A 22,119-nucleotide genomic window follows, 5' to 3' on the forward strand; every position below is an offset into this window, starting at 1 on the left:
TATACTATGTATGGGCAGGACGCCTTAAAATATACTATGTATGGGCAGGACGCCTTAAAATATACTATGTATGGACAGGATGCCTTAAAATATACTATGTATGGGCAGGACGCCTTAAAATATACTATGTATTGGCAGGACGCCTTAAAATATACTATGTATGGACAGGATGCCTTAAAATATACTATGTATGGGCAGGACGCCTTAAAATATACTATGTATGGACAGGATGCCTTAAAATATACTATGTATGGGCAGGACGCCTTAAAATATACTATGTATGGGCAGGACGCCTTAAAATATACTATGTATGGGCAGGACGCCTTAAAATATACTATGTATGGGCAGGACGCCTTAAAATATACTATGTATGGGCAGGACGCCTTAAAATATACTATGTATGGACAGGATGCCTTAAAATATACTATGTATGGGCAGGACGCCTTAAAATATACTATGTATTGGCAGGACGCCTTAAAATATACTATGTATGGACAGGATGCCTTAAAATATACTATGTATGGGCAGGACGCCTTAAAATATACTATGTATGGACAGGATGCCTTAAAATATACTATGTATGGGCAGGACGCCTTAAAATATACTATGTATTGGCAGGACGCCTTAAAATATACTATGTATGGGCAGGACGCCTTAAAATATACTATGTATGGGCAGGACGCCTTAAAATATACTATGTATGGGCAGGACGCCTTAAAATATACTATGTATGGGCAGGACGCCTTAAAATATACTATGTATGGACAGGATGCCTTAAAATATACTATGTATGGGCAGGACGCCTTAAAATATACTATGTATTGGCAGGACGCCTTAAAATATACTATGTATGGACAGGATGCCTTAAAATATACTATGTATGGGCAGGACGCCTTAAAATATACTATGTATGGACAGGATGCCTTAAAATATACTATGTATGGGCAGGACGCCTTAAAATATACTATGTATTGGCAGGATGCCTTAAAATATACTATGTATGGGCAGGACGCCTTAAAATATACTATGTATGGGCAGGACGCCTTAAAATATACTATGTATGGGCAGGACACCTTAAAATATACTATGCATGGGCAGGACGCCTTAAAATATACTATGTATGGACAGGATGCCTTAAAATATACTATGTATTGGCAGGACGCCTTAAAATATACTATGTATGGGCAGGACGCCTTAAAATATGCTATGTATGGGCAGGACGCCTTAAAATATGCTATGTATGGGCAGGACGCCTTAAAATATGCTATGTATGGGCAGGACGCCTTAAAATATACTATCTATTAGCAGGACTCCTTAAAATATACTATGTATGGACAGGATTCCTTAAAATATACTATGTATTGGCAGGACGCCTTAAAATATACTATGTATGGGCAGGACGCCTTAAAATATGCTATGTATGGGCAGGACGACTTAAAATATGCTATGTATGGGCAGGACGCCTTAAAATATACTATGTATGGGCAGGACGCCTTAAAATATACTATCTATGAGCAGGACGCCTTAAAATATACTATGTATGGACAGGATGCCTTAAAATATACTATGTATTGGCAGGACGCCTTAAAATATACTATGTATGGGCAGGACGCCTCTAAATATGCTATGCATGGGCAGGACGCCTTATAATATACTATGTATGGGCAGGACGCTTTAAATTATACTATGTATGGGCAGGACTCCATAAAATATACTATGTATGGGTAGGACGCCTTAAAAAATACTATGTATGGGCAGAACGCCTTAAAATATATTATGTTTGGGCAGGACGCCTTAAAATATGCTATGTATGGGCAGGACGACTTAAAATATGCTATGTATGGGCAGGACGCCTTAAAATATACTATGTATGGGCAGGACGCCTCTAAATATGCTATGTGTGGGCTTAAAATATACTATCTATGAGCAGGGCTTATGTGTGGGCTTAAAATATACTATCTATGAGCAGGACGCCTTAAAATATACTATGTATGGGTAGCACGCCTTAAAATATACTATGTATGGGCAGGACGCCTTAAAATATACTATGTATGGGCAGGACGCCTTAAAATATACTATGTATGGGCAGGACGCCTTAAAATATACTATGTATGGGCAGGACGCCTTAAAATATAATATGTATGGGCAGGACGCCTTAAAATATACTATCTATTAGCAGGACTCCTTAAAATATACTATGTATGGACAGGATTCCTTAAAATATACTATGTATTGGCAGGACGCCTTAAAATATACTATGTATGGGCAGGACGCCTTAAAATATGCTATGTATGGGCAGGACGACTTAAAATATGCTATGTATGGGCAGGACGCCTTAAAATATACTATGTATGGGCAGGACGCCTTAAAATATACTATCTATGAGCAGGACGCCTTAAAATATACTATGTATGGACAGGATGCCTTAAAATATACTATGTATTGGCAGGACGCCTTAAAATATACTATGTATGGGCAGGACGCCTCTAAATATGCTATGCATGGGAAGGACGCCTTAAAATATACTATGTATGGGCAGGACGCCTTAAAATATGCTATGTATAGGCATGACGCCTTAAAATATGCTATGTATGGGCAGGACGCCTTAAAATATACTATGTATGGGCAGGACGCCTCTAAATATGCTATGTGTGGGCTTAAAATATACTATCTATGAGCAGGGCTTATGTGTGGGCTTAAAATATACTATCTATGAGCAGGACGCCTTAAAATATACTATGTTTGGGTAGGACGCCTTAAAATATAATATGTATGGGCAGGACGCCTTAAAATATACTATGTATGGGCAGGACGCCTTAAAATATACTATGTATGGGCAGGACGCCTTAAAATATACTATGTATGGGCAGGACGCCTTAAAATATACTATGTATGGGCAGGACGCCTTAAAATATACTATGTATGGGCAGGACGCCTTAAAATATGCTATGTATAGGCATGACGCCTTAAAATATGCTATGTATGGGCAGGACGCCTTAAAATATACTATGTATGGGCAGGACGCCTTAAAATATACTATGTATGGGCAGGACGCCTCTAAATATGCTATGTGTGGGCAGGACGCCTTAGAATATGCTATGCATGGGCAGGACGCTTTAAATTATACTATGTATGGGCAGGACTCCATAAAATATACTATGTATGGGTAGGACGCCTTAAAAAATACTATGTATGGGCAGAACGCCTTAAAATATATTATGTTTGGGCAGGACGCCTTAAAATATACTATGTATCGGCAGGACGCCTTTAAATATACTATGTATGGGCAGGACGCCTTAAAATATACTATGTATGGGCAGGACGCCTTAAAATATACTATGTATGGGCAGGACTCCTTAAAACATACTATGTATGGGCAGGACCCCTTAAAATATACTATGTATGGGCAGGACGTCTTAAAATATACTATGGAGGAAACTAAGAACCTTCATCAGCTAGAAAGAGTGCCTGTCTTTTTATCTCTGGAGGACCCGGCACCCAGACTGTTTCAGCGGGAAGTTACCAAGTTACAGCATTGACTGTCCCCCCATTAATATCTTATCGACGACCTCCCAACCTTAGGGATAAACTTGTGAAGGCTGATATTTCCACTAGAAGAACTGCACAAGCTTTTATTACTACCAAGAAGGTAGGGTGTTACCCCTGTCTTAGTTGTGTAAACTGTACCTACATGCTCAAGGGGGATTTGTTTATTCACCGCACTTTAGGTATATGTTATGATGTCCGTCATTATTTAACTTGTGATAGTACATATGTGATCTACCTCTTACAATGCCCTTGCAGTTTACTCTATGTAGGAGAAACTACTTGGGACCTTAAAACGAGACTTAATCAGCACCGCTACACTATACGTCAAAAAAGAAAGGACTTACCAGTAGCAAAACATTTTGCGGAATTCGGACAGAAAGAGAAAGATCTGAAATTTTTTATTTTAGATTATGTCCCACCCCTTAAAAGAGGTGGTAACAGAGGAGAATTGGTTCTTAAACAGAAAGAACTTCAGTGGATACATCGACTTCAGACCCTTAAACCTAAGGGACTTAACAAAGAGTTTAAATGGAGTATTTTTGGATGAATTGCGGGAATGTTCTGAGATCCCGAGTGATAGAATCAGTTCACCCGGAGATGCTGTAGGTTACTGTGTATGATGTCTTCTACACATTATTTATACTAGTTTCTTTTGTCTTCAATTTACAGAAAAACATCATCTTTGTTGTGTTATCCCTGCTGCATCTTGATGGTTCCATTTTGATATTTATATTCATCATCTACTACTTTTTCTAATGACCTACAACTGGAACATCTTTGGGACCATCATCTAGAGGCACAAGAATTCTACACTAGTGTACTTATGTGGTTGTGACTGCTTCTTTAGTGGATCCGTATATGAGGAGTTCTGCTTTAAGGAGTCACCCTGATCGGTGACATAAGTCTCTAAGACATATGGGATGTAGAATTTGGTTCCTAGTGGGGAGACATGAACCTGTGCCCCCCCTTATGGGACCATAATAGGTGTGAGTGACAGTGCCACTGACACTGGCCGGCCACTCCACCCAATCCCCAAAATTTTATTTATATCACTTGAGTGGGAGGTACTTGACCATTGATAATGATTAGCACATCCCTCTTACTTCTTGAACCCTCAATGTTCTATGATCCAGATATACATCACAGGGAATGTATTTTTCCCATATATTTTTTTACAAATTCTTGTGCCGTCTTGTTTCTTTATATAATATGCCCAATAGATATATGCAGTGTCCCACTTATGTGAGTATAAGTGGTCCCCTTAAATTTCTGTATATGTCTTTAATGTTTTGTAATTCCTAAGTTCAGGCTTGCATTGTCATTGCATCTATTTGCCCCTAGGTGGTGCTGGTGCCACATATTATATATAGCTTGGGGTTTGCTGACTCAGTGTTGAGGAAATGTTGAAGCACAAGTGAGTAATGTAGGAAGCAGAGAGGAGAAGGAAGTGTATGGAGGAGCAGAGCATGCTCAGTCCAAGATGTAGCTGCCTTTCTTTCCTTTTGGCCCTGATCAAGCTTGGAGAGGACAGACCAAGTAGTCATTAGTGATGAGCGGCATAGGCAATATTCGTTTTCGCGATATTTCGTTAATTTTTTGCATAATATTCGCAATAAATTTGTGATCTCCAGACATTATTTTCACGATTGCGCAAATCGGCACTAATGATGTGCATATCTTTTGCGCAATACATGCAACTTCACATTTTATCAGGTCTGAGTAGATATTACTGATTGGTGCACTAAGTATTGTTGTGACATCACAGCACTATGTCTGCAGCATGTATGTATGGACAGCAGAGAAACAGTAATTCCTATCACACTACCTAACACCCTGCACTGGAACCTATCAGCTACACCAGGGATCAGCAACCTCCGGCACTCCAGATGTTCTAAAACTACAACTCCCAGAATGCTCCATTCACTTCTATGGGAGTTGTGAGAACAGCCGAGCATGTTTTCATGCTGGGAGTTGTAGTTTCACAGCAGCTGGAGTGCCGAAGGTTGCTGATTCCTGAGCTACACTATATCACTATCTAACCTACACTGACTATCTCTCACTAACTATCTGTATTATACACTCCCCTAAAGAATTATTAGGAACACCTGTTCTATTTCTCATTAATGTAATTATCTAGTCAACCAATCACATGGCAGTTGCTTCAATGCATTTAGGGGGGTGCTCCTGGTCAAGACAATCTCCTGAACTCCAAACTGAATGTCAGAATGGGAAAGAAAGGTGATTTAAGCAATTTTGAGCGTGGCATGGTTGTTGGTGCCAGACGGGCCGGTCTGAGTATTTCACAATCTGCTCAGTTACTGGGATTTTCACGCACAACCATTTCTAGGGTTTACAAAGAATGGTGTGAAAAGGGAAAAACATCCAGTATGCGGCAGTCCTGTGGGCAAAAATGCCTTGTGGATGCTAGAGGTCAGAGGAGAATGGGCCGACTGATTCAAGCTGATAGAAGAGCAACGTTGACTGAAATAACCACTCGTTACAACCGAGGTATGCGGCAAAGCATTTGTGAAGCCACAACACGCACAACCTTGAGGCGGATGGGCTACAGTAGCAGAAGACCCCACCGGGTACCACTCATCTCCACTACAAATAGGAAAAAGAGGCTACAATTTGCACGAGCTCACCAAAATTGTACTGTTGAAGACTGGAAAAATGTTGCCTGGTCTGATGAGTCTCGATTTCTGCTGAGACATTCAAATGGTAGAGTCCGAATTTGGCGTAAACAGAATGAGAACATGTACCCATCCTCTGATGGCTACTTCCAGCAGGATAATGCACCATGTCACAAAGCTCGAATCATTTCAAATTGGTTTCTTGAACATGACAATGAGTTCACTGTACTAAAATGGCCCCCACAGTCACCAGATCTCAACCCAATAGAGCATCTTTGGGATGTGGTGGAACGGGAGCTTCGTGCCCTGGATGTGCATCCCTCAAATCTCCATCAACTGCAAGATGCTATCCTATCAATATGGACCAACATTTCTAAAGAATGCTATCAGCACCTTGTTGAATCAATGCCACGTAGAATTAAGGCAGTTCTGAAGGCAAAAGGGGGTCCAACACCGTATTAGTATGGTGTTCCTAATAATTCTTTAGGTGAGTGTATATATATGAGCTAACTATGTAATGTAATTGGATAAGGAATAGGATCCAGATGAAAGCACAGAGCACAGCAATGACGCTGCTCTCTCTCTCAGAACTGCAAAAAACAGCAGAATATGGCTGCTGGGGAGTTTCCTATATAGTAAGGGGTAGGCAACTTTCCTATTGGTTGCTAGGGATGTTGCTAAGCTCTGACAAAGATATTGCAGCCTTCTCATTGGCCCACAAGCAAGAAGAGAGGTTGCTGATGGAAAAAAAATCTAGAATATTTGTGATTACGAATATGTAGCACTAAATTCTACATCTTCGCGAAATCTCGAAGTGCAGATATTCACGATAAAAATTTGAGATTAGAATATTTGCGATCAACACTAGTAGTAACAGCAGCCCAGCACAGAAAAGTAACTCTACGTATGAATAGTGTTGAGCGCGAATATTTGAATAGCGAAATTTTTGATCGAATATCGTCACTTTGCTAATTCGCGAATATTTCGAATATAGTGCTATATATTAGTTTTTTCGAATATTCATTTATTTTATTTTTTTTATTGTTACCCTATCTTTTCCAAAAGCAGTACTTTTAAGAGAGGATTCCCTGCTCCCTGCCAGCTCAAGTCAGTGCCCGTTGCCGCCTCTATCTACATCCCGTGCGCATGGAGCGTCACCATCACCATGGGAACGCCTCCATGCTAGAATGTACTGTCGGATGTGAGAATCAAGTTGCAATCGCAATGCGAATAATATAACTTGAATAAATCGCATAACGATTTTAACTTGTCCCTGGTTTACAATGGTTGGCTTTCTTGAATTAGCGAAGATGGAGAATATTTCGTTTTGACTAATAATGAATATAGAGAAAGTCTAGTGAAGATTAGAGCTGAGTCTAGCCAATGGACTTCACAAGCACCAGTGACCGGGAGGAACTTAAAGGTACCTGGACACAACTGGAAGATTAGTGCGCAGAATTGTCGTTTTTCACTAAATGCCTTCGGGGACATAGTGAACCTGAATACTTCAGGAGAGCATCCTGCATAAAATAATGTAGCAGAGAGTTTGCCTGCCACGAGGGATAACGCCCTTATTGGATTGCTCAATATAAAGTGAGGAAACCATTATATTCAGTACCTGAGTGCTAGAGATTGGACTTAAAGAAGAGAACTTTTGTCTTGCCTGTAAAGTAATAGCATTAGGAAAACTCCTCAACTGACAATTGCCAGACCTGTTGTAAGGATTACAGTTAAACTAATTTCTGAATCCTCTTTTATGCCATACAAGTACACTGTACTGATGAACTGTACCCACGGCCCTGAGACATTTGACTCCTCATCCTTTCTACTACCCTCAACATTTGCACCTTACGGTGCTGGCGTCACGAACAACACAGGGGCCCAGCCACCAAAGCACCTTAAATACCAATTACCATCAAGGGCACCTCAACCCCCATCTGGCTGGTGTTCCCTGCAATAGAGAATGCCCCGGATGATTTAGTGCTGTCTTCCCCATCACTGCACGCCGGCACAGGGAGGCTCTGCTAACCGTGAGTAGATAATCTACTACCCCCATCGTCACACTGTGCCTCACGCGTTGCCCCTGCGGACCCGGTCGCTGCATATACTAGGTCCTATAGAAATGTTTCCGATTGAGGCCATGTCAATATTTTCAGCTTTATGGTATTTACTTTTTGCCCAGTCATGTGATATTGCGAGTCAGGTGACCGCCAGCGTCTCTTCCTCCTCACCTTGACATTGCCGTGATATCTCTTGGAACGCACACGCTACACGTGTGCATGCGTTCCAGGGTTACATGATGTGGGCCCTGGCGAGCGCGGTGTGACGAGGCTGGTTCGCTCTGACATGCGCACTACGCAGCCAGGAACGCCGTCTACTCCACTGGAACCACCAATGATATAGTAGGTACTTATGAGTATTTGGTATCTTACAGCTGTTGCTGATCTGGATTTATTTAATTACGCTTAGCACAGGTGGAATTATTAACTATTTATGAACAGGTCACTTTATTACAATGTATTTCCTATTATGTTTATTCACATCGTATGGCGATACATGGGACATTGAATTTAAGACACCACAATCATGTACCTTATTGATTCTAACATGACTTTCTTTGAATTTTTATACACAAAATGATCTTGATTGAACACTCGTTATGTAATTATGTATTCTAACCACATTGTGGGTTTATATATCTGCACATGACATCTACTCATTGCTTGACAAAGGCCTCATTGTTCTGGGCTGAAACGTTGCGACTGGGGAATAAACGGGTCTGACACCCTTCACTGATTTTGGAGTGCTGACTCATCATTTGTTTTTTGAATATCTTATATGGATTCTTTGCCTGGAATCTAGGAGGAATTGCCCCCTCTTACACCTGGACTGTGCTGCTGTTTCTTTTTGCATATTCTATCTATCTATCTATCTATCTATCTATCTATCTATCTATCTATCTATCTATTATCTATCTCATATCTATCTATCTATCTATCTCATATCTATCTATCTATCTATCTATCTATCTATCTATCTATCTATCTATCTATCTATCTATCTATCCATCCATCCATCTATCTATCTATCTATCTATCTATCTATCTATCTATCTATCTATCTAATCTATCTATCTATCTCATATCTATCTATCTATCTATCTATCTATCTATCTATCCATCCATCTATCTATCTATCTATCTATCTATCTATCTATCTATCTATCTATCTATCTAATATCTTTCTATCTAGTATCTATCTATCTATCTATCTAATATCTATCTATATATCCATTATCTATCTATCTGTCATCTATCTATCTATCTACTATCTATTTATTATTCATCTATTATCTATCTATTATTTATCTATCTATCTATCTATCTATCTATCTATCTATCCATTATATATCATCCTTCTATCTACTATCTATCTATCTCTTATCAAGGTTTACACTGGGACGGGGTTCACATTATTCTACCTGATCTCACATTTCTCCTCACCCTCCTGTTTACAAAACATCAAGAATGTTCCTGGACATTTTCACATTTCGACAGAATTCAAGTGCATTTACTGGTCAGCTGTTAACCCTTAGGCCACAGCATCCTGGAAGTGTGAGATAAGTGGTAGATACATTGATCAGCAGCATCGCAATCCCCCACAATAGATCTGCGCTCGCATTGACCGCAGGCGAACAAAGACGTGAAGAGGTTTTTGTCTGAGGGTAGGAGTAAAATCTAGTTGAGAATTATTTGTTAAGTAGTGAAAAGATCAGCGGCACCGAGATAACGCTGAAGAAGAAGCAGTGAATGAATAAATCCACTTGCTGTCTTCCCATTATAAGGGTCATATGGGGGTCTGCCATACTCCTGCTAATGGTTGGCTCCTCGACAAAAATTAATAACGTTTAAAAAAAATGTTAAAAATTATCTGCTGATTAATTTTTGCAGTAGTTCTTTACAGGAGTCTGATATTTTTTGACCCTGGTCTCCAAATCTCCTGCATAGGAATGATAGTGATACTTATAAAAAAAACACATTGGGAAACCTACAGCTGTATGCATAGGAGCTACACATGGAACTCAATATTAAATCAGTATGCACTAAGCTCACAAGCTCCCCCTAGTGGTGGAACAGGCTGCCAGCATATAATATTTTAAAGAGCACCTGTCACCTCTCCTGATATGCCAGTTTTAGTAGCTACTTGCATAGAAAGCATACAAAAACCAGGCAAACGGATCAGCGAACACAAAACGAAACTTTATAAAACATGACCAATCCTGGACAAACAGGCCGGGTAAACAGTGGCAGATGGAGCGCCACTGGACCAAGTGCACCGAATTGACTTGGTGAACCCTTGATCTTAACAGTACCTCTGATGGCGGGGTTAGACTTTTCCGAGGGTTCACCAGGTCGCTACCTCCTGGGATGGTGCATAACATCCAGGTCAGGAGCGTGCCCCCTGCACACAGCCAAGCTGGAGAAAGACCACCCCCAGGCACACAGCTCACAGGACTAACTAGCTGGTTAATGATAGCACCCGACCACCTGGTAATCAAGCACATAGACCAGGGAAACATTAACCATATGAACACAGAGCATGCAGGTCACACATAGCCACAGAACACCGCAGCCAGCACGCACACCACACAAGCAACCAGCATACACGGGAAGAGTCAACTGCAGTCAGCCTATACGGCAACACAGTGTCACAGTGGACTATACTACGATACAAGACAAGGAGTACAGATACACAGGACACAGTTCACACACACAAGGCTGTAGCCAGCACGCAGCATCCAAGCAACCAGCATACATGTGAGACCTCCCACAGCCAGTAGGTAAGAGCGGAGGCAGCCAGCCTACACAGCAACACGTGTTTACAGTGAACTTCCCTATGATACAAACACAGGGACTATACACATTCTCAGGCCCACGTTCACACGCCGAACGCCGCAGCCAGCACGCAGCACCCAGTCAACCAGCATACATGGGTAACAGCCCAAAGCCAGTACGCAGCCAGCCTGCACAGCAACAAGTATCACAGTGAACTGCACTATGATGTACAATTCCTCTATTATTCTTACTAGAAGTTTATGAAGAAACGTACAGCTGGGGGTGTGCCCCTGCACAGTCTGACACAGAAAGCACTGACTGGAAAGTGTCAGACTGTGCAGGGACACACCCCTAACTGGTAACACTTAACTGTACATTTATTCACATACCTTTACTAGGAATAATGGAGAAAGGACACAACATAGACTCATGAGAATAAATGCTCCAGAATCTGTCTTTTCATGTGGAATACAATGTCAGGAGAGGTGACTCTTTAATTGTACGTATATTTATCTACAGATGTGTCCTCCCTCACCTTTCCATTGGTTCAACATATAGCGATATTAGGGGGTCTGAGATCAGCTTTCTAAAAGCCATGGTTTTGTGATACTCTGTCAGGAGTTATTTATGCTGTATGTATCTATAAGCATCCACCCAGTGGTTGTGATGTGAGTTCCAGTTTGTAGAGGGTTCTGCTACCATGTTGCGATAATGTAAATTATTTTTACAATGGAAAATCGGAATGACCTATTTTCAGTGGTGCTTGAAAGTTTGTGAACCCTTTAGAATTCTCTTGCCTAAAACTACATGAAATTTGCACACAAGTCATAAAACTAGATAAAGATAACCAAATCAAACAAATGATTCAAAAATATTAGACTTAGTCGTTTATTTATTTAGGAAAAAGATCCAATATCAAATGTCTGTGAGTGGAAAAAGTATGTGAACCTTTAGTATTTAGTATTAGAAGAAAATTTGAAGGCTAAATTAGTGTCAGGTGTTTGCATTCAACATGGTGACAATCAGGTGCAAGTGAGCAACCTTTTTTTATTTAAAGAACTGGGAACTATCAAAGTCTGACGTTCCCACCACATTTGTGGACGCGGATCATAACATGAACAAAGGAGATTTCTGAGTACCTCAGAGGAAGAATTACTGATGCTCATCAGGCTGGAAAATGTTACAAAGCCATCTCTAAAGAGTTTGGACTCCACAGCTTCAGCAGTGATGAGGCCACAAGCGCACATTACCAATGAGGGCAGTCATTGGTTGGAGCACCTCATGTGACTATGCCCATGCACCGCTGGATGTAAACAGTGCAACAGGTAAGTATGAATCTTCTGTTTCAGCAGGCAGGCTGCGGGCATTAGATAAAATATAATTATTACAGGAAATCCTCTTTAATCCAATAGAAATGTTGTAGAAGGAACTGAAGCGAGCAGTTCATGGGAGGAAACCACCAACATAACAGAGCTGAAGCTGTTTTGTATGGAGGAATGGGCTAAAATTCCTTTACTGCGATGTGCAGGACTAATTAACAATTAATGGAAATGTTTAGTTGCAGTTATTGCTGCACAAAGGGATCACACCTAATACTGGGAGCAAAGGTTCACATACTTTTGTCATTCACAGACATGTGATACTGGATAATTTTCCTCAATAAATAAATGACCAGGTCTAATAATTTTGAGTCATTTCTTTGATATGGTTATTTTTATCTACTTTTTGGGGTTGTCTGAAAATCCCATGCAGTTTTAGGTCACATTTGTGCAGAAATTATAAAAAATTCTGAAGGGTTCACAAATTTTCAAACACCAGTCTATCTATCTATCTATCTATCTATCTATCTATCTATCTATCTATCTATCCATCTATCTATATATCTATTATCTATCTATCTATCTATCTATCTATCTATCTATCTATCTATCTATCTATCTATCTAATATCTATCTATCTATCTATCTATCTATCTATCTATCTATCTATCTATCCATCTATCTATATATCTATTATCTATCTACCTATCTATCTATCTATTATCTATCTATCTATCTAATATCTATCTATCTATCTATCTATCTATCTATCTAATATCTATCTATCTATCTATCTATCTATCTATCTATCTATCTAACTATATCAATACATTTCAGCAGCACTCTTCCAAGATAATGTGCAAAAAATACTCTTTTCACCCATCTCAATGTGATGTTTTAGGCTACTTTCACACTTGCGTTTTAGCCTGATCCTGCAGGGTTCAGCAAAAACGCTTCCGTTACTGATAATACAACCATCTGCATCCGTTATGAATGGATCCGGTTGTATTATCTTTAACATAGCCAAGACGGATCCGTCATGAACTCCATTGAAAGTCAATGGGGGACGGATCCCTTTTTATATTGTGTATGAGAAAACGGATCCATCCTCATTCACCGCATCCCATGATGGAAAAAAAAACTGCAGCATGCTGCGGTTTGCTCTACGGTATGAAAACGCAACTAAATGAAATGGAATGCATTTTGGAGCATTCCGTTCTGCTCAGTTCCGTTTTTGTCCCCATTGACAATGAATGGGGATAAAATGGAAGCGTTTTTCTCCGGTATTGAGATCCTATGACGGATTTTAATCCCGGAAAATAGAAATGCTAGTGTGAAAGTAGCCTTAGTCCTATCACAGGACTGAAACATCACATAGACATGGGTGAATCTTTCTATCTATCTATCTATCTATCTATCTCATATCTATCTATCTTATATCTATCTATCTATCTATCTATCTATCTATCTATCTATCTATCTCTATCTATCTCTTATCTATCTCTTATCTATCATCTATCTATCTAATATCTATCTATCTATCTAATATCTATCTCATATCTATCTATCTCTTATCTATCATCTATCTATCTAATATCTATCTATCTATCTATCTATCTATCTATCTATCTATCTATCTAATATCTATCTCATATCTATCTATCTCTTATCTATCTATCTATCTATCTATCTATCTATCTATCTATCTATCTCATATCTATCTTATATCTATCTATCTTTCAGGCATTCGCAAAACAAAAAATATCATTATAGTTAGTGATCCAAGTGCTGGATGCAGTGACATAATCCAATTATTATAACCTGTGACATCCATTGATCTTTCCTCCTTCAGAGACACACTTGCTCCTTCCCTCATTAATTACTTTGATACATAATCTAGCCAATGTTTACAGTTCCATGAAATCTATAAAAAATATCCCCGACTACAATACAACACTTACAGGCGCTGCCATATTAGCAAGGTCAACATATTTCCACACTGGTCGCTGTTCTCCATAAATTGTGAAGTCCTAGTAAATAGATAACTAATTAAATTGGAAAGAGCCTTAGGTGTTTCAATAGTTCTTTCCCAAAGAACTTCAATCTTCAAAGGTTTTAAAGAACCCATTAACCTGGATCAATAGGAAAAATGGAAACAGCGAACGCCTCATCATCTTAAACCATTAAATGCAGAAGATGCCTTTGGGATGGTTGATAGAGATCTTTTTCACCAGTTTGCTCATTACTCTACCTGTGGATCAAAAAGGAAGTAAGGACGTCCATTTCTTATTTGAAGCACAATGTATTCTTCTTGCGTTCCAGCTGACACAGCACACAGAATCAGACCCTCCGCTTCCTTTGTTCTGAATTGTACTTTAATGCCTATTGAATATAAAGGGGGGGGGGGGGGGACACAGTTATAAACACCGGATCAAAGATAGTCAGGTTATGATGCTGGTGTACCGGAATTGATCTCTAAACACACAAAAATAGCACTTGAACATATACTAAATAATAGAACATAAAATATGGATTATCAATCACCTTAATACAAGGGGTAAATTAAAGGGGTTGAACCAGGTTTTGAAGCTAGGATAGGGAATAAGTGCGTGATTGAGTCTAAGAAAGCCTTCCGGAAAAAAAGACAAAAGCAAACACATTATGCTGGAAGGTGAGGAAAATGCCATTTTACCCAAAAAGATGTATTGTATGTACTGCTGATGTATGGATTGATTTATTGCTCTCACCTTGCTGCTCCTTCTCCCCTCTCACAGCACTAATCTCACACTGAAATTGGTCTGCTTCAAGTGATATTTATTGATGCAATTAAGATCCAAAAACACCAGTTCTCTATTACAGACAGATTTGCCAACATCAGTGGGTGAACGCCTGTAACTCAGTGAACAGTTTAACAAGCTTTGCACATTGTTAAGACTAATTAAAGGGGTTTTCCGGGTTCAGAGCTGAACCCAGACATATCCCCATCTTCACCCCTCCGGCCACTCTGACATGAGCATCGGAGTATTTCATGCTCCAATGCTCTCCTTTAGCCCTCCGCTGGACCGCACAGGGTAAGGGATTGTTTATATTTTCACAATGCTGGGCGGAGGCTTCCACCCAGCAGTGTTGCCAGTGACGTCACCAGCACTGCTGGGCGGGCTTTACCGCTGCCCTAGCCATTTTACAGGCTAGGGCAGCACTAAAGCCCACCCATTAGTGCTGGTGACGTCACGGTGCTCACCACTAGCCGCCTAGCTTACCCTATGGAGAGCTGGTACGTCACCGGATCTCCATAAAATGCCTTTCACCTGCGCGATTCAGTGCAAGGCAAAGGAGAGCATTGGAGCATGAAATGTTTTGGTTCAGCTCTGAAGCCGGACAACCCCTTTAACATGATAATCTTGTGTGTTAACGTGCCAGGAATTACTTTTACGTCTGCTACATTTGAATAGCAATGTTTCAGATTAGCACCCAGGAGTGAAGCCATCACTTGGTCACTACCTATAAGATCTGGTGGAGTCTGGGGCTTCCAAAGAATAATGTCTACCATCAGTGTAGGTCAGGAGATGGACAGTCGATGACCTGATGCCTGATGAAGGGTGCCAACCAGAAATGTTGCTATGTGTAATATACAGGGTGGGCCATTTATATGGATACACCTTAATAAAATGGGAATAGTTGGTGATATTCCTGTTTGTGACACATTAGTATATGTGAGGGGAGAAACTTTTCAAGATGGGTGGTGACCATGGCGGCCATTTTGAAGTCGGACATTTTGAATCCAACTTTTGTTTTTTCAATAGCAAGAGGGTCATGTGACACATCAAACTTATTGGGAATTTCACACGAAAAACAATGGTGTGCTTGGTTTTAACGTAACTTTATTCTTTCAGGAGTTATTTACAAGTTTCTCTTTGTTTACAGCCATTGACATGTCGCCGAGGTTAACTAGTGAGGAGTGGATAGAAATTGTGTTGATGTCTGATGAACGCAGTAACCGGGTCATTGCAGCAGATTTCAATGCAAGACACCCTACGAGACCACCCATCTCCCATGCTACAGTTAGCAAACTGCTTGCTAAGTTTCGTGAAACTGGTTCAGTGTTGGATTTGCCAAAATGTGGACGCATGAAATCTGTCTCTAATGAAGAAACATCAGTGGCTGTCCTAGCTTCATTCAGCAAGAGCCCACAGCGTAGCACTCGCCGCATGTCACTGGAGAGTGGCATTAGTCGAACATCCCTTCGGCGGATATTATCTACTCACAAATGGCACCCTTACAAACTGCAGCTACTGCAGCATCTCAACGAGGATGACCCAGATTGGCGCACTGAATTTGCAGAATGGGCAAAACAAAACTTGGAACAGGACCCTCAGTTTACGCAGAAGATTTTGTTCAGTGATGAGGCAAACTTTTATGTGAATGGTGAAGTTAACAAACAAAACTACTGCTATTGGTCTGACACTAACCCACATTGGATAGATCCCTCCAAGACTGTTGGAACAAAAAAATTGATGGTATGGTGTGGTATATGGGGTACAAAGATAGTGGGGCCATTCTTCATCAATGGAAACCTCAAGGCCACTGGATATGCGAAATTGCTACATGATAATGTGTTTCCCTCTTTAGGCACTGAAGCTGGCACGTTCCCTGAGTTTTTCCAGCAAGATGGTGCACCACCACATTATGGGTGTCAGGTCTGAGCATTCCTAGATGAACAGTTTCCTGGAAAGTGGATTGGTCATCGTGGGCCAGTTGAATGGCCCCCAAGGTCTCCCGATCTGACCCCCTTAGACTTTTATCTTTGGGGTCATCTGAAGGCAATTGTCTATGCTGTGAAGATACGAGATGTGCAGCACCTGAAACTACGGATACTGGAAGCCTGTGCTAGCATTTCTCCTGCGGTGTTGCTATCAGTGTGTGAAGAGTGGGAGAAGAGGGTTGCATTGACAATCCAACACAATGGGCAGCACATTGAACACATTTTATAAGTGGTCAGAAACTTGTAAATAACTCATGAAAGAATAAAGTTACGTTAAAACAAAGCACACCATTGTTTTTCTTGTGAAATTCCCAATAAAGTTTAATGTGTCACATAACCCTCTTCCTATTGAAAAAACAAAAGTTGGATTCAAAATGTCCGACTTCAAAATGGCCGCCATGGTCACCACCCATCTTGAAAAGTTTTCCCCCTCACATATACTAATGTGCCACAAACAGGAAGTTAATATCACCAACCATTCCCATTTTATTAAGGTGTATCCATATAAATGGCCCACCCTGTACAATAGGTGATATTTGTGGATCTGAATTGCATCAATAAATATAATTTGAAATAGACCAATAAGGAAGTTCTTTTCAATCTTTTACCTTTGGAACATATGTGTACTGGAAAATGGTCATGGTGCATCCGACCATGTGAACATAGAGTGTTGTGCTGCCTTGTCATACTTTTTCACTAATCTCACACTGAGGGGCAGAAACTGCAGCCACATCCCCCTCCTCTCCCTTCTTTTCTATTAATATTTACTGTTGTACTCCAGATGGATTTTCTTTTGGTTACTGAGGAGGTCTCTGAGCATTTACAGAGAACCTGTAGGGGAAGAGGAACTGTGGGCTGCCAGAAGGTGAGGAAAACACCACATTGCCCTAATATAACATATCATTATAAAGTGTCATATATTCATATGTACTGTACCAGAGAAATCTTTGTGGTGACTACTTCACTGTCCTCATGGTTCTGATCAGACATAGATGGAATGGCTGGGTTCAATCTAATTATTTATAAAATGTAGTCAATTGATTGACCAAAGGTAGACAATAGTATGTGACATCTGAGGTTCTCATTGCTCAGGTTCTCATTAATGAAGTTCTCAATGCTCAGGTCTCAGGAAGTTCTCATTGCTGAAGTTCTCAATGCACAGGTCTCTGAGCGTTTATAGAGAGGCTGTAGGAAAAGAGGAACCATGGGCTGCCAGGAGGTGAAGAAGACATCTAATTATCCAATCTAATTATTTATCAAATTTTGTCAATTGATTGACCAAAGGTAGGCAATAGCATGTGACATCTGAAGTTCCCAATGCTCAGGTCTCAGGAAGTTCTCATTGCTGAAGTTCTCAATGCTCAGGTCTCTGAGCATTTACAGAGAGCCTGTAGGAGAAAATGAACTGTGGGCTGCCAGGAGGTGAGGAAGACACCACATTGCCCTAATACAACATATCATTAGAAAGTTTTATATATTCATATGTACTGTACCAGAGAAATCTTTGTGGTGACTACTTTACTGTCCATATGGTTCTGATCAGACGTAGATGGAATGGCTGGGTCCAATCAAATTATTTAGCAAATTTAGTCGATTGACCAAAGGTACACAATAGTATGTGACATCTGAAGTTCTCATTACTTTAAAGTAATAGTCCAGGATACTTTAAAGGTATTATTTTTCTACAGAAGCAGAGCATGGGCTCCATAAAGCTCCTTAACTTCTGAGCAGGCTATATCTTCTTCTATATATACAAAGAAAGATGTATATATGTGTATGTGTGTATGTGTGTGTGTGTGTTTATGTTCAGCGATCACTCAAAAACGCACCAATTTCAATGAAACTTGGTATACACATCCCTTGCTACCTGGAAAGAAATCTCGTGGGGGTCACAGCTCTCTAGGACGTTACGTTCCTAAAATATTCCCAAAAAATGACCTGCATTAGCCAATACAAGCCTGCAAGTCTTTCTCTTCATATCCCAACTGCCATACACACGGTCACATGTCCCTTATCAGCCAATAGAAGCTCGCAGGCCCTTAGTCTCCACATACACATAGTTTTACTTCAGGTTTCCATAACAACCCAGCCATTTTTCTTCACTGCTGTAGCTCAGCTTTAGGCTAGGGCTACACGACGACATGTGTTGCACGACACATAGGGCACAACTACGCTGCTACATGTGTCGTGCGACATTGATGCCGCACCAATGTTGAGCGACAATTTTTATAATGATAGTCTATGGTGTTGCACTGCGACATGTGACATGCTGCGGCATCTTGGATGGATTTTTTGCAACTGTCGCATCTCAGTCGCAGCATGTCACATGTCGCAGTGCGACAACATAGCCTATCTTTATAAAAATTGTTGAGACAAAATGTCACGCGACAGATGTCGTCGTGTAGCCCTAGCATTAAAGGGGCAGGGCACTGTGGAGGTCACTGTTAAAGGGGTGGCCACTGTGGGTGTTACTGTTAAGGGAGAAGGCCGCTGTAGAGGTCACTGTTAAAGGGGCAGACACTGTGGAGTTCACTGTGGGTGTTACTGTTAAGGGAGCAGGCCGCTGTGGAGGTCACTGTTAAAGGGGCAACTGCTGTGGAGGTCACTGTTAAGGCAGCAGGGTACTGTGAGGTCACTGATAAGGCAGCGGGGTACTGTGGAGGTCACTGTTAAGGGGGCGTTCCCCTGGGGAGGTCACTGTCAAGGGAGTGGGGTGCTGTGAAACTCACTGTTAAAGTGGTGGGCTGTTGTGAAGGTCAAAGTTAAGGGGATGGGCTGCTGTGCAGGTCCTATTTTAAAGTGGCAGGGCACTTTAGGGGGTCAGTGTTAAGGGGTGGGGGACTGTGGAGTTCACTGTTAAAGAGGAGGGGTGCTGTAGAGGTCACTGTTATGGGGGATACTGTCGATATCTTTTAACGACACACAGAAGCATTAAATGAAATAGATGAAATATACCCGGGTCCTTCTGCTAGTATACAATAAAGCCCACTGTACATAGTGAATTTATTCTTTGTATATATATTTTTACTTGAGGGTTTATTCTTGTACTGAAACTCAGCGAGTAACCTCGAGCGTGTTTTCTCCAAATGAAGTAATTTACTAAAGAGAGGAGCATATTGATTTTTAGCTGAAAGGCTGGAATTCCTGCTGAAATCTAAGTGATGTTTTGAATAAAGTGGTCTCATTCCAAGATCTAAATCCGTAGAGACAAATTATTCAATGTCACAGTCGATACATCTTTTAGCAGCCCCTAACAACATATCTATTGAGATAGAAAAAGACTGTGGATATAGTGGGCTATGTACATCGATATATAGTTAAAATGAATGTTTATTGTAGTGAAAAATGTTTAAATTTAAAATAAAATTTAAAATAAAATTAAATACTGTATAACAATACAAATTGATAAAAAAAATGTGTAAATTAATTATTTAGGATTTTGGTTGGTTACATTAAGTAGTAGTTATTGCCTTGATTTGTTAAACTATATATATATATATATATATATATATATATATATATACTGTATATATCTTTTTTGTATCTGCTCTCTGCTTTAATTTTATGCTGGAAATGTGCAGTTTACTTACATGGAAGGGACTATGCATTTTTATAAAGTCTGAGTAAGGCCTCATGCACACTGCAGTGACACAGCTGTGCCCATATATGGGCACATTTCTTGTAGGGAAGAATATGGTGCTGAAGGAGGAACATATATTGTACAGGAGAATTTGGTGTTCAAGAAGAAGCATTCCTTGTACAGGAGACATGCTCAAGGAGGAACATTTCTCGCATGGGATAATATAGTGCCCAAGTAGGAATATTTCTTGAGGTGTATAATATGATGCTCAAGGAGGATATTTTTTGGAGGGGAAAATCAGGTGCTCATGGAGAAACATTTCTTGTTGTGGAGAAAATATTGCTGAAGGAGGAACATTGCTTATTGGAGAAAATATGGTGTTCAAGGAGGAACATTTCTTATGAGGCATTAAATGGTGTTCAAGAAGGAACATTTCTTGCAGAGAGATTACGGTGTTCAAGAAGTAACATTTCTTATAAGGTATGAGATAGTGTTCAAGAAGGGACATTTTTTGTAGGGGAGAATATGGTGCTCAAGGAGTAACATTTCTTATAAGGAATGAGATGGTATTTAAGAAGGAACATTTCTTGTAGCGGAGAATAAGGTGCTCAACAAGTAACATTTCTTTTAAGGCATAAGATGGTGTTCAAGAAGGAACATTTTTTGTAGGGAATAATAAGGTACTCACAGAGGAATGTTTCTTAGGGAGAGAATATCTCACTCAAAGAGGAACATGTTTTATAGGGGATACAATGGGGCTCAAGGAAGAGTATTTTTTGTAGAAGATAACATGACTCAAGGACGTACCATATGGCAGCACATGAAGGGTTTTGCCATCTGTAGCAGCCCTGATTGTTGCTCCCTAACTCAACTATGACAGCAACCAGTAAGGTTGTCATTAAGCCTATTCCACCCTGATGGATGATACTGTACATTTGAGAACCTGCACTGCACATACAGTAAATCTCCAGTCCATACATTGTAAATTCATTATAAACATGTCATCAATGGTCTTCAGACATCTGGGTGACAGACTATACAGGGAGCGCAGAATTATTAGGCAAGTTGTATTTTTGAGGATTAATTTTATTATTGAACAACAACCATGTTCTCAATGAACCCAAAAAACTCATTAATATCAAAGCTGAATATTTTTGGAAGTAGTTTTTAGTTTGTTTTTAGTTTTAGCTATTTTAGGGGGATATCTGTGTGTGCAGGTGACTATTACAGTGCATAATTATTAGGCAACTTAACAAAAAACAAATATATACCAATTTCAATTATTTATTTTTACCAGTGAAACCAATATAACATCTCAACATTCACAAATATACATTTCTGACATTCAAAAACAAAACAAAAACAAATCAGTGACCAATATAGCCACCTTTCTTTGCAAGGACACTCAAAAGCCTGCCATCCATGGATTCTGTCAGTGTTT

The 22,119-nt window shown here is 40.1% G+C and overlaps 1 protein-coding gene across 1 annotated transcript in view; it reads right to left on the minus strand.

The window, feature by feature from the left end:
- The window catches only part of USH2A (usherin), a 1,179,609-nt gene that overhangs the window by 650,572 nt on the left and 506,918 nt on the right, over positions 1 to 22,119 (minus strand). The window contains exon 21 of the mRNA XM_040430191.1: positions 14,588 to 14,718. Within this exon, the coding sequence (XP_040286125.1) occupies positions 14,588 to 14,718 (131 nt within the window). The remainder of the gene's footprint in view (positions 1 to 14,587; positions 14,719 to 22,119) is intronic.

The sequence above is a fragment of the Bufo bufo genome, chromosome 4 (genome assembly GCF_905171765.1).
Source record: "Bufo bufo chromosome 4, aBufBuf1.1, whole genome shotgun sequence".
In the NCBI taxonomy this organism is placed as follows: Eukaryota; Metazoa; Chordata; class Amphibia; order Anura; family Bufonidae; genus Bufo; species Bufo bufo.